The 13900-nt window shown below is 37.7% G+C and overlaps 1 protein-coding gene across 1 annotated transcript in view; it reads right to left on the reverse strand.

The window, feature by feature from the left end:
• Positions 1 to 13900, reverse strand: part of REEP3 (receptor accessory protein 3) — a 102883-nt gene that overhangs the window by 14378 nt on the left and 74605 nt on the right. The window contains exons 4-6 of the mRNA XM_039217459.1: positions 12322 to 12442; positions 12037 to 12150; positions 1642 to 1789 (exon numbers count right to left, since the gene is read on the reverse strand). Of these exons, the coding sequence (XP_039073390.1) occupies positions 1642 to 1789; positions 12037 to 12150; positions 12322 to 12442 (383 nt within the window). The remainder of the gene's footprint in view (positions 1 to 1641; positions 1790 to 12036; positions 12151 to 12321; positions 12443 to 13900) is intronic.

Here is a 13900-nt window from a genome sequence, read left to right on the forward strand (position 1 = left end):
CACATCTTCTTGATCCATTCATCCATTGATGGACACTTAGGCTCTTTCCATGTTTTGGCTATTGTTGAGAGTGCTGCTATGAACATTGGGGTACATGTGCTCCTATGCATCTTAGCTGCATTATTTTAAGTTTAATAGATGAATATGATAAAAATAGCTATGCATTTTCATATTTATAATCTTCTTTTCATTTAATTATTAGAATATCATTCTTAACCAATTCTAAAGAATAATTATGAATAAACTGCTGATAAAGGATTCAGATAACTGTTCCAAATCAAGCAAAATATATATCGTAGACTCTATAATCAAAATCAGCGTTATCTAATTTTTAAATGTACATTAAGAAAATGCCCATATTAGAAACTACTTTTATACTGTTAATGTATTAAGGATAATGCTTCAAAGTTCACTAGTCTTCATTCTTAAAAATATTACTATCTTAATCAATAGCTAATGCTTAATTACTACCTTTTAGGTAACAGCCACCAACTTGGTCAAGTTATTCATTCTACAGAGAACTCAGAAAAAGTTCACTATTTTTTGTCTATGAGAAGGGACTGCTATTTTATTTCTCAAATTGGTTTCAATGTAAAGGATGATTTTTAACCTCCCTCAAAAGAAAACTACTTAAACACACACACACACACACACACACACACCAAAAAGCCTTTGTACCTTAAGGAGTTAATAATATAGTAATAAGAAATGTCATAAAGATCTTAATTTTCAGCTAAGTCTTGAACTAAAATTTTCTTATATGTGATGAAATAACTAAGGAGGTGTGTCTTTATTTATTTGTGTTTTTCTAAGATCAGAATACTTTATTAAAGCTTTAAAACATATCACCTGTGCCATGCTATTAATTTATATTAGAAATACTGGGGCGCCTGGGTGGCTCAGTCAGTTAAGTGGCCGACTTCGGCTCAGGTCATGATCTCACAGTTCATGGGTTCAAGCCCCGCGTTGGGCTCTGTGCTGACAGCTTAGAGCCTGGAGCCTGTTTCAGATTCTGTGTCTCCCTCTCTCTCTCTGACCCTCCCTTTTTTCAGATTCTGTGTCTCTCTCTCATAAATAAATAAAACATTAAAAAAAAGAGAAAGAAATACTTACAAGTTAGTTCTTGAACTAGACTATGTAATTTCAACATATTTTCCATTGTAGTAATCCTATTTACAAACTGAGTCACCCTTTGTCACCCACTTAAAACTTTTTATCTTGTGAGTCAATATCCTTATTTGTTCATGGCATTTACAGTAAAGAGTGTTTAACTATAAAACTCCTTAGATGTAACCGCATGATTAGAGTAGAAAGAGCACTTATCACAAGTCAGAACTGGTGCTGGTGGCAGAGAGGTGGTAATAATCACACCCAAGGCTTCTAAAAATTCCTGGTAACACAAGAGGCTACTGTTACTTTCTTAGTTGGATTATCTCTGGAATCAACAATAGGCAAGCACCAACTTTATTCAGAGAAAATTTAGAGAAAGAGAACTACAGTTAAGTATAAATTTGCAACATAAGCTTAAAAGTAAATTTCCTTCTGCTCAAATTCAGATAGTTACCATGCATTATTTTAGTACCCATCTGGACTCAAAATTCCAATAGTGAAAGGAAAATATATTAAAACAAACAAGCATACCTGTGGATTCACTGGAGGCTGATTTACTTTTCTTCTTTGCTTCTTGTAGAGATTGGTATGGTCTTTGTCCCACAGGCTCATCTCCTTGGATAGCTGTTAGATCATGCATACTAAAGCTTCGTAAACGTTCCGTTATTGCTCCTTGGCTCTATTTAAAAAAGAAGTGATAGATCCGAGAAAAAAAATACACTTTAAAATATTTAGTACACTTACATTTAAATTTCTCTCAACACTTTATCATGAAGCTTATTGATCATGAAACTTTCAGAAAAGTTGAAAGAATTGCAGAGTGAACACCCATATACTGTTTACATTTCCCTGTATTTTATCACATATCTACTATCAATCCATCCACCATTCCATTAAAAAAATTTTTTTAAATGTTTATTTTTGAAAGAGAGACAGTGTGGATCAGGGAGGGGCAGAGAGAGAAGGAGACATAGAATCCAAAGCAGGCTCCAGGCTCTGAGCTGTCAGCACAGAGCCCAACACTGGGGTTGAACTCACAGACCGTGAGATCATGACCAGAGCCCAAGTCGGATGCTTAACTGACTGGGCCTCCCAGGCACCCCTCAACCCATTTTTTTAAGCTTATTTATTTTGAGAGAGACAGTGACAGAGTGAGTGGGGGAAGGGCAGAGAGGGAGAGAGAGAGAATCCCAAGCAGGCACTGAGCTGCTAGTGCAGAGCCTGATGTGGGGCTTGAACTCATGAAACTGTGAGATTGTGACCTGAGTGGAAAACAAGAGTCAGAAGCTTAACCAACTGAGCCACCCAGGTGCCTCCATCAATCCATTTTGTTTTTTGTTAATTTTTTTAAAAAATATTTTTCTTTATTTCTAGGAGACAGAGAGAGAGACAGCGTGAGCAGGGGAGGGTCAGAGAGAGAGGAAGACACAGACTCTGAAATAGGCTCCAGGCTCTGAGCTGGCAGTCAGCACAGAGCCAGATGCGGGGCTCGAACCCATGAACCGCGAGATCATGACTTAAGCGAAAGTCGGACGCTTAACCGACTAAGCCACCCAGGCGCCCCTCCATCAATCCATTTTGAAAATGCATTTCCAAGTAAGTTGTAGACATCAGTATACTGCACTCCCAAACATTTTGGTTTTGTAATTTATTTTAAATGTAAAAAAATGTCTGATGAGCTTACTCTCAGAGTAGACAGCATTCATTATTTTGCTCTCTCCTAAAACTGGCATTTACGGGTTTATGATTTAGAAGAACTCTTTAAAGTAAAAGACATACTGTTTTAAAGATAAGCTAAGTCAGCAGTGGTAATGGCTCCACTTAGAACAAAGTAAAAAAAATTAAAAGCCAAGGAATCTTGGATACAAAACGATATTTGGTTAATGAATTCACTATATGGCAAGGAATATGTACTACTATGCAATTTGACTGTAAGTCATTTTAAAGCCTTAACAATATGATAGACACTGGGTACTTGTGGGTATTTAATTTAAATTAACGAAAATTAAATAAACTTAAAAATGTAGTTCCTTAGTTGCACATTTCAAATGCTCAGTATTTGAGTATTTCAAAGGCTCAGTAGCCACATGTGACTAGAGGCTATTGTATTGGATAGAGCAGATACAGAACATTTCCATCGCTGCAGACAGTTCAATGACTTTCATTATGTATAGCTCTGAAAGAGACACTTCTGAACTTTACAGACCTAATTACATTTCTTTCCCAAATATAAAGAGAAAAAATAATTTCTAAATTTACCCACTTTGAAAATTGGCATAGCATACAGATGACTCATTTATAGCTGCTTTAAAAATATTCTTCTAAAGGTTTTTTCACTCTTATTATTTCTTCTCACATATGTGAGTTTATGGTTGTCTCTAGTTATGTTACTGTAGAAACTCATCCATAATGGTTCGTCTCTAAATTTCCAGATTTCAACTATAAACATTTGGACGTTACCGTATTTTACACTGAAGAAAGATCTTGATTCAACTACTCTTAGTGATATCGTATTATGTCAAAACCAAAGGCCATTCCTATACCCCACTTGGACTTTGTATTTCTATTATATTTTTTTAAATTATGAAAAGAAATGATTAAATTAAAGGGTCTGCATACTCGATAAAAATAATTGGGTTCCATACATCTTTCAATTCTTGTCATGCCATATGTCCATCAACTGACAAATAGATCAAGGTGTGGTATATATGTACAATGGAATATTACTCAGCCATCAAAAGGAACAAAATTCACGACAATGTGGGTGGAATTAGACTGTATTCTGCTAAATGAAATGTCAGTCAGAGAAAGAAAAATACTGTATGATTTCCCTCTTAAGTGGAATTTAAGAAGCAAAACAGATGATGAACAAAGGGGAAAGGAAAAAAAGCAGAGAGGGAGGCAAACCAGAAAACATACTCTTAACAATAGAGAATAAACTGAGGGTTGCTGGAGGGGAGGTGGACAAGAGATGGGCTAAATGGGTGACGGGCATTAAGGAGGCACTTGTGATTAGAACTGGGTGTTATATGTCAGTGATGAAACACTAAATCCTACTCCTGAAACTAATATTACACTACACGTTAACTAAAATTTAAATCAAAACTTGAAATATCATAAATAAACAAATAAATGCTCTTGTCATGGTTTAATCCACTGCACTTTCTTCCTCTTGATCAGAGATGTCCCCTTAAAGATAGGTGACAGAAGACATCAGAGACACACTAAAAGGAAGTGACTGACCAGTGCACATATGAAAAGACCCTTTTGGTTTCCCACAATTGTCATTTTCTCTACCCCACCTTTGTATTTCTGTGCCCCCTCACAGCAACTCTTGACTTTTTATTTACTGCCAAACCAATGGTAACTGGTGTGCACATCTAGGACACCCTCTATCTGACTCAGGTGCTATTTCCAAGTCTGGTAGTAACTGCCAAAACCCTCTCAATCAAGAAGGAACATCTCAGAATGCAATGAAATCAAACTGCCACTGCATCAGTTTAACATTATATCATCTACAAACTTTGGTATCTTTAACGAGTCCAATCAACGAATTACTTAGAGCACAACTCACAAATTAACTCACACATGATTGTTCTGTTGCTGTGCTGTGTATATCTTGTTTTCAGAGGGGAATTTCAGAAACTAAAGGAGAGTGACTAATTTTAGGCTTCATCCATTCTCCTAGCACACTGGTATGGTACTGATGGTGAGCATGTAATGAGTAAACTAAATACTCTTTTCATGCCTCTTCTTTTTCATTGCTCTTGATTACTAGAAGGTTCTCTATAGCAGTGTGTTTTAACATATCAATAGGAGGAAGTCAATAGGAGGAAGGGAGTTACCCTCCACAAAGTCAATATCCCAGATTTTAGGTCCTATTTCTACAGAATTGCAGGTACACTGCTTGTGTTAAAATTGATCCTAAAAATCGAAGAGAAAGGAACAGAAAGATTACTTTGAGAACACAAAAATCAAAGTAATTAAGAACAATTTTGCAGAATATTTTACCTTAAATCTGATCCTCAGCAGCAGCAGCAGCATTCCTAAACCCTTCAGGTGACTCAAAGTTCTCAGGGTTTGAATCTGGATGGGCTCAGAGCACCCATTTAAAATGAGAATACTTGTGGGGCACCTGGGTGGCTCAGTCGGTTGATTAGTTGTTTGAGTCTTGATTTTGGCTCAGGTCAAGATCTCCCTGTTTATGAGGTTGAGTCCCACATGGGGCTCTGTGCTGACAGTGAGAAGCCTACTAGGGATTCTCTCTCTCTCCCTCACTCTGCCCCTCCCATACATGCTCTCTCTTTCTCCTTTTCTCAAAATAAAATAAAAACAAAATGAGAACACTTGTAAGGGGCTGAGTGGGTTGGGGCCCTGGGTTCAGATCTAACACATTAATGCTCTGGGAAATAATCTTCAGCTGAGAAGTAGTAAAAGGGGACCCTGTGTGCATGACTAATTCTAACTTGGCTACTCCCAAAAAATTCTTTATTTATTATTTATTTACTTAAAAAAATTCTGCCTTTGTCTAAATACTTCATTCCTGGTTAAACATTATGTTAAAATTACTATTATATTTTGTGTTAAATAAGGAGAATTTACCATGCTTATCAGCAGGTTTTGTATAAAACCTTCAACCTATTCTCTTATTTTTTTATTAAGAACTTAGAAACAATCTTTGTAATCTTATAGGCAATCTTTTACAGAATAATTCTTATACAGAATAATACTATGCTGTTCAATAATGAATAGCCATTAAGCTCTATTTCTTGTTGCTCTTTGACATATTACATTAAAATGCAGATACGGTTACTTCCAAGTTTTTAGGGAAATATCCTTTCCCCTAAGGACATTTGAGAATTAATCTGATTAAGCCTAGAATGGAATTAATTGCATTCTTGTTAAGTGAATAATAAATTTTAGTGGTTTTAAGATTAAAGTAATAAAGGGCTACCTGGGTGGCTCAGTCAGTTAAGGGTCCAACTTCGGCTCAGGTCATGATCTAGTGGTTCGTGGGTTCAAGTCCCATGTTGGGCTCTGTGCTAACAGACTGGAGCCTGCTTCAGATTCTGTGTCTCCCACTCTCTCTGCCCCTACCCTGCTCGTGCTCTGTCTGTGTGTGTCTCTCTCAAAAATAAACATTAAAGATTATATATTTATCAAAGAACATTTGTAACCGAGAAAAACATAAAAAAGGAAGTATAATTATTTGTAACCCGCACCAAATCTATACATATTTATATAGCCTTTTAGTTTTTCCTGTCTCATTGTACTTTTAGAGCAGACTTTCTCTGTCTCAGCACTGCTGCTGTTTTGGAGCTGGATAATTTGGGGCTGATTCATAGGAAATTAAGCAGCATTCCTGACCTCTACCACCTAGACACAAGTAGCAGCACAGTTGTGACAACCCCAAATGTCTCCAGACATTGCCAAATGTTTCTTTGGGGGCAAAATCTTCTCCCAGTGAGAACCAACCACTCTTTTGGAATTTTAAGAGGTTTCAGAAGTCAGGTATCACCTTTGCTCTATAGGTAAGAAAATTAAAACTTAGATTAGTGTAGATGGCCTGCCCCAAATCTCATGACTAATTAGGGCAGAATCAGGGCTAGAAAAACACAGATAACCAGATTATTAGTAAATTAAATATTCATTATAACATTCTGCTTCCCTAGATTGTAGGGAAAATAGTATGACCCTTCTTTCCATTGTCTGGACAAATGCTCTCTTTTTAAATGGATGATACTAAGCCCCTGAATATCCTCGAATCCTTTCATAAAGAGAAAGCCACTAAAGCAGACCGCAAGATGTCAGGATTCTGACCTAATCATCATCATTTAAAGTCTATTAGATTTTAGCAATTTTACCTAGAAGGCTCTAATTTCTGTGATAATTGATTTTTAAAAATAATATCTGCTAAAGAGTACACCAAGAAAAGGCTGCCAGAGAAAAGTCAGAGATGGTTAATATGACTAACAGTACTTTTCTCCACCGGTCCTTTATCTGGCAATAATGTTTCTCATCTGTACAAAGGCCACCTGCATTTCTCATGTGAAAGCTATGGAATGCTGAACATCCTCAGCAAAATCCTTGAAGGTCCTTCATATGTCTCTGCTTTGCTCAGCCAAAATAAACTTGTACACTGACCTTGTGAACAGATGCCTGGTAATGAGGTCACAGAACTGAGTAACACTTTCAGAAAATTGCTTTACAGTGTAATAAATGTTCTGATTAGATTCCTATTTTCATCTTTAACATGCTCAGGTGGTTCAACCTGGGAATCCTAGTCAGAGAGTATTACCGATCTTTAAAGGTCACACCAAGAGCCCAATCATTTTTAGCTGAAAGATATTTTTAACAAACTATATGTTGTAAAAATTGTAAATTAATTCCCAAGCCTTACTACTGGCTTTCTTGGAGTTTCTCCTTAAACTTGACCTATTTCCTATTTCAGTTTCAATTTACTCTTTAGTAAGAAGTGTCTGGTTCAGTGATTTCTTCCATCGTAGTGCCTTTCTTTGACATCTCTGGAGATGAAACTAATTCCACTTACAAGAAAATAGACACAGTACAAACTGAGGCAAATAGTGTTAACATAATGCTAGTTTGGCATATTTAATGACTATTTCTAATGAATAAAATCCAGGCTGAAGCCAACATTCACTGTGTTCATGCTGAGAATGGTGAGGGCTACCTCACATATAGTGATCTCGATAACCAAAAAGACCACCACATCACAAACAAGAAGAGGAATGAATTTAAATTATGGGACATGCGTTTGATTTGTGTGGTAACTTAGATGATTCTTATGCTATTTCCTGACTTGAATGGGGGGGTGATTTTATAATACTAAGCATAGTATAAACATAGATAAAAACAAACAATGAATAACGAAGAAAGCAGAGAAATATAGGTATAGGATTGCTTTTATAGCATTTTTAAAGGAAAGTATTTCTGTGAGTTAATGCTTAATTTAATAATGTAGGGCAAGGGGAAAGCTCTCAGCAACCAAAATGAGATCAGATTTTCAGTTAATGAAAACAGACATTCAGTGAGACAGCAGGCAGTGAGGGTAGTGACCTTATCTCTCTTGTTTACGGGCATATCCCCGGCACCGACCATATAGTAGGCATTAAACCAACAGATGCTGAGTAAATGTGCAGGATGCTAAACATGGATGGCAGCAAAGAATGAAATAAAAACAAATGAGGAAGGAATAGGGATAAGATAATACAGTGGGGATTTCTTTCTTTTTTTAAAAGAGAGCATGCTTGTGGGGAAAGGTATGGAGGGAGAAGCAAGAATCAATGTGTGGGATCATGACCTGAGCCAAAATCAAGGGGTGGACCTTAACTGACTGAGTCACCCAGGTGGCTCTAGTGGGGATTTTTGTGATCCCCCACATAGAGGGTTTAGAAGCAATAAACCTAAGTGAAATTAAAATACATATCCCATGAACTAGGCACAAGATGTAGGAAGGTGTCTCACAGAGTAGCAGGCCTGGAAACTATATTTAAGTGTTAAAGTGAGGAGAAAAAACGGGATTTGCATGCTTCTACATTTCCCTAAAACAATGTTCTAAAATGTCCATATTTTCTAAGCAATTTTTCAAGTTGAAATTTAATGTTTAGGTTTTTGCCATAGAATCATGTTGAATGGTGCTTTTTTAAATATGGAAAACTGAGAAAGCATCTTCATGGGGGGTATAATACATGTACCATTTGACCCCTGAATAACGTGGGGGTTACGGGCATCATCTATTGGGCAGTGAAAAATCTGCCTAAAAGTTCTGACTCCCTTGAATGGAAGCCTCACTGGTAAGAGCTGATTAACATGTATTTCATATGTTATATGTATTGTATACTGTACTCTTACAATAAAGTAAGCTGGGGAAAAGAAAATGCTACTGAGAAAATCTTTTTTTTTTAATGTTTTATTTATTTCTGAGAGAGAGATAGCGTGAGCAGGGGAGGGTCAGAGAGAGAGGGAGACAAAGAATCTGAAGCAGGCTCCAGGCTCTGAGCTAGCTGTCAGCACAGAGCCTGACACAGGGCTCGAACCCACAAACAGTGAGCTCATGACCTGAGCTGACATCGGATGCTTAACTGACTGAGCCACCCAGGTGCCCCACTACTGGGAAATCTTAAGGAAAAGAAAATACATATATAGGACTGTCCTGAATTTATCAAAACAAAACAAAACAAAACAAAACAAAACAAAACTGGCATGTAAGTGGACCCAGGCAGTTGAAACCCTTATTGTTCAGGGATCAACTGCACTTCCTTTGTAAAGTCATGGAAAGCATATATAACAAAGGAAAGCAATGTGTTTTCTTGTTTTGTCCCTGGTCTCCTCCTCTGTATCCTCCTAAAGGCACCACTTTAAACCCTCTAACTCTCCGAGCTGGTAGGTGAGGCTTTCTTTCTCTTCCACTTCCTTGTCTGCTTCCCCCACCTTCCTGACAGCAAAATTACAGTTGTTCAGCTACAGTCTGTGTTCTCATAATTCTGATGTAAATGCTGCTTAGCCTAGTCATGCTCCATTATTACACTTCCTTTCTTATATAATTTTTGTTATTTTCCAGAGTCAACAATTATCCCGTTTTTAAAATACTCTTTGGATGAGTCATCCTATCCCTCCCTTTTCACATTGCCTCCAGTACATTTTTCGTGGTGTTCGGTGTGTCTTCTGACTGGCTGTAGCATGTGCTAATTCAAGTATCATCTCTGCATAGGGTTAAACCTATTAGATACTCTCATCCCCATACAATCCTCTGGGAAACCTCTCCTGGCACCCTGCACCCACATCACACCCAATTTTGGCCAACTGCACTTGACTTGTTATGTAGGCGTTCATTTTGGGAAGTGCTGTCCCTTCCCTTCTGTGCTAGATACCTCGTCTCCTGACCCCATGGCTTTCCTTTTCCATGGATTATTCCCTAATTTTGGCAGAGCGTATCTACCCTGACAAAGAACGAACAGGAGGTAAATTTTGTGACTTTGCATGCCTTAAAAAAATTAGATTCTAAGCTCACACATGACTGAGAGCTTGACTGTTTCAGAATGTGAGGGTGAAAAGCATTATGGTATGTATCATGGATGGTATTATTCTTTGGTCTTCAAGCTTCCATTGTCACTATTCAGGAATGTAATGCCATTCTGATTCTTGATCATTTGGATGTGACATACTTTTTATCTTTGGAATCTTTAAACACTTTTTCCTTGTCTCTGGACTATTCCAATGACCTTGCTTACAGTCGGTCTTTTTAAATTCATTCTGCTGGGTACTTTGTGGGCTCTTTCTCTTTTTCTTTTTTTTAAGTAAGGTTCACGCCCAGTGCAGAGCCCAGCGCACAGCTTGAACACTCAAGGTGAGGTCAAGACCTGAGATGAGATCTAGAGGGATGCTTAACTGACTGAGCCATCCAGAGGCCTTGTGGGTTCTTTCAATCTAGAAATCCATGTCTTTCAGTTCTGGGAAATATTATTGTATTATTTCTTTGATAACTGCATCTGTGATCTTGTGGTAGAACTTCTAGTTGTTGAATATTAGGTCTCTTGGATGATCTTTTTTAGTATACATGGAAATCAAGAATGTATTTTCATTAAGCAAGAAATAAAGAAGCAAATGAACTTCTTTCACAATGGAAAACAGTCCTTCAATAAGATTAATACAGTTGTCTCACTTGTTTAGAGCTGCAGAGTTAAGTTTCCACTTAATTCTTAATGAAACACATTTGGGTATATAATTTGAATATAATTTTGGTTTTTAATTTTGTTGATCAGATTAATTATACTTCAGCCAAAGATCACTGTGAAAAATTAGGGATCATTCTGGAAACCCCACTGACAGTTTACATCCCTTCACCATTGCTATTATACAGAATCACCACTTATAATATTTATTTTGATAGCATTGTTATTTTAGTTCAAGATAACCAAATTGAAAAAGTCTAACTCAGAAGCTGGAATACTATTTAATCTCAATTTAACTTCATAGCAACAAACTCAAATTTTCACTTGAAAGAGAGACACATACATAAGATATTAATGTGTACTGGACTCCTACTATGTTCTGGCGCTTTTGTGTATGCTCTCACAGACATTACCCAGGTATATTACCCCTGTTTTTACATGAAGCAAACAGTGAACACAGAGGGTAAGTAAATCACCAACAGTTATTTAAAAAGTCACAATCAGCATTTTTGGGATCTGAAGCCTGTTTTCTTTTCATATACTACACACCAAAATCAATTACGCTACGGTATTTAAGATAAACCACACTAATTACTACATGCAAAGAAATCCAAAAGCCATAATGCAAGGTTTCACAGAAGGCATACATATGATAACTTCACTTGCAAAAAAAAACAAAAAAACAAAAAAACACAACACATGACATTAGTAACTGGCTAGGTAAAATCTTGTCTTAAGAACAGAATTTTTTCATGCCTTATTTTGAATAATCCGTTACCTCAAATTGGTTGAAGTAGGAGTGCAGGAGTAAGCCAGAAATCCTACCAAGATATTGCCATCGAGAGAGAGAGAGAGAGAGAGAGAGAGAGAGAGAAATATCGGAGACAGGGAAAGAAAGAATGGTCATCTTTACTATAGATGATTTACTCAACCTTATTTTAAGGTTATAAAGTAGGAAAATAATGACGAAATGATATCTTCAGGTATGGTTTTATTACATTTATTAGCTCTCATTTTGTGATCAATTAAATACTGACTTTGTGATCAAAATGCTGAGCAGTTATAAAACACATGCATTAAAATGTTTTCTAAATTATCATTTATGTTTACATTACAAAAATAAGCAGAAAGCAAAATTCTGCCAAAATTTTACAATGATCTGGAATAAAAAGCCAACCTACTTTGTCCATTGACTTACTGCGACATTGGACAAAAAACCTAAATAAACAATTACCTTCACGGCTGCAGTGACAGCAGCAGTGGCTGCGAAAGCCAAGCCTTGCCGCCCGAAGTTTACCACGGTCTCATAGCCCCGCTCCTTCGCTTGTACAATGTAGTCATCAATCTCCTGGGGGAAAAACAAACAAACTCGTGGGTATAAATTTTATTTAACAATAGCGTCAACTGGCCAAAACCAAGGACTTTCCACCCATGATATAATAGTTTCACTCGTTTAATGGCATAAAACATGTGATGATGTACATTTCTAACAAATGATTTGTGGATTTATAGATCTTACCCTTTCCTTTGATGAAAGAAGTGGATGAAGGAATTTTCTGTATATTAGACTTGCTCCTTTGGTATAGGGAGACAACAGCCATATGACAAAAGCAATCTTAAGCTCATAGTACAGGGGGAACCTAACAAGAAAAAATTTGAAAAAACCGCTGGTGAAAATAAACTATAATGAAGAAATCAATCTCTCTCTCAATCTCTCTCTCTGTCTCTCTCTCTGTCTCTCTCTCTCTCTCACACACACACACACACACACACACACTTTTAAGAAAGTTCAGTCATTGTGTTTTCAAATGTAAAAGTGAGTGATTAAGGAAATAACTATGTTTGAATTGATGAATAATTTCACTAACTATAGAACAGATAACCAAAAAGTGACCTGATCTCTGCAGAGATTCAGAAACTTCTAGTACAATTGTTTAAGCAACCATAGGCAAGCTGCCTGCTGACTGTAGCAGTCCACAGAGAACATTACTAGTATTTACCGAGGGCAGTTAGGTACACCACCCACCATTCCACAGAGCCCATTTGTGGCGTCAGTACCGGACATGTCTCCAAGTGCCAGGACTCAGCTTTATAATGCTCCAAGGGCACAAAGTTACTCCATGAACACATCTCCTTCTCTTTCTCAGCACTCCCACAGAATTTCCCTTCCAATCTCATTTGGCTGGATTTGTGGCACTTGGCAGACAATTGCTCACTTGTAAGGGGAATGGAATTACCACTGTGGTAGACTGGGAATTAGTGTTAGCTACCCATGCCCCTTTCCATGTGACCTCGCAGTGCTTTCCCTGTGGGCTGAGTGTACTTCCTCAAGGAATGACTGCGGTGTTAGCCATGTGACTTACTCTGGCCAACATAATGTGAGTGTGACATATCACATGCACACAGAAGCTTTAAGTGCCCTTTGACTTCCTCACCCCAACACCCCCAACCTCTTGCTTTAAATTTTTGCTTTCTACCATGAGAACAGCTGCTCCTTCAGCCTTGGTCCTGAAACGAGAAGACACTTAGAATAGGACTGTGCCCCGCAGAGCTGTAGCCACCCTTTTGCCCTTACATTAGTTGAGCAAGAAATAAATGTTTTTCTTTTCTTTTTTTAAAAACTTTTAAAAAATGTTTTATTTATTTCTGAGAGAGAGAGAGAGAGAGAGAGAGAGAGAGACAGTGTGAGCAGGGGAGGGTCAGAGAGAGAGGGAGATACAGAATCTGAAACAGGCTCCAGGCTCTGAGCTGTCAGCACAGAGCCCGACGCAGGGCTCGAACGAACAAACCGTCAGATCATGACCTGAGCGCAAGTCGGATGCTTAACCGACTGAGCCACCCAGGTGCCCCAAATGTTTGTTTTTCTAACCCCTTATGCTTTTAGGGTTGTTTGCTGCCACAGAAGTGAACTAATTAATATACTATAGGGGGCTAGCATCCTGTGGGTCGCAAATTATTAAGATACACGGTAACTGAGCAACTCTGGGCTCTTCTGATCAGGCAGAGGGGTCCAGGGCAGTAAGGAAAGGCTGTTGTGTAGTCAACAAAGGGTCTTTGCCACAACGCAGTTACAGAGGAGTTTCTGAGCTTTCACTATT

This window comes from Hyaena hyaena, unplaced genomic scaffold (genome assembly GCF_003009895.1).
Source record: "Hyaena hyaena isolate Hyena2069 unplaced genomic scaffold, ASM300989v1 scaffold_695, whole genome shotgun sequence".
NCBI lineage: Eukaryota > Metazoa > Chordata > Mammalia > Carnivora > Hyaenidae > Hyaena > Hyaena hyaena.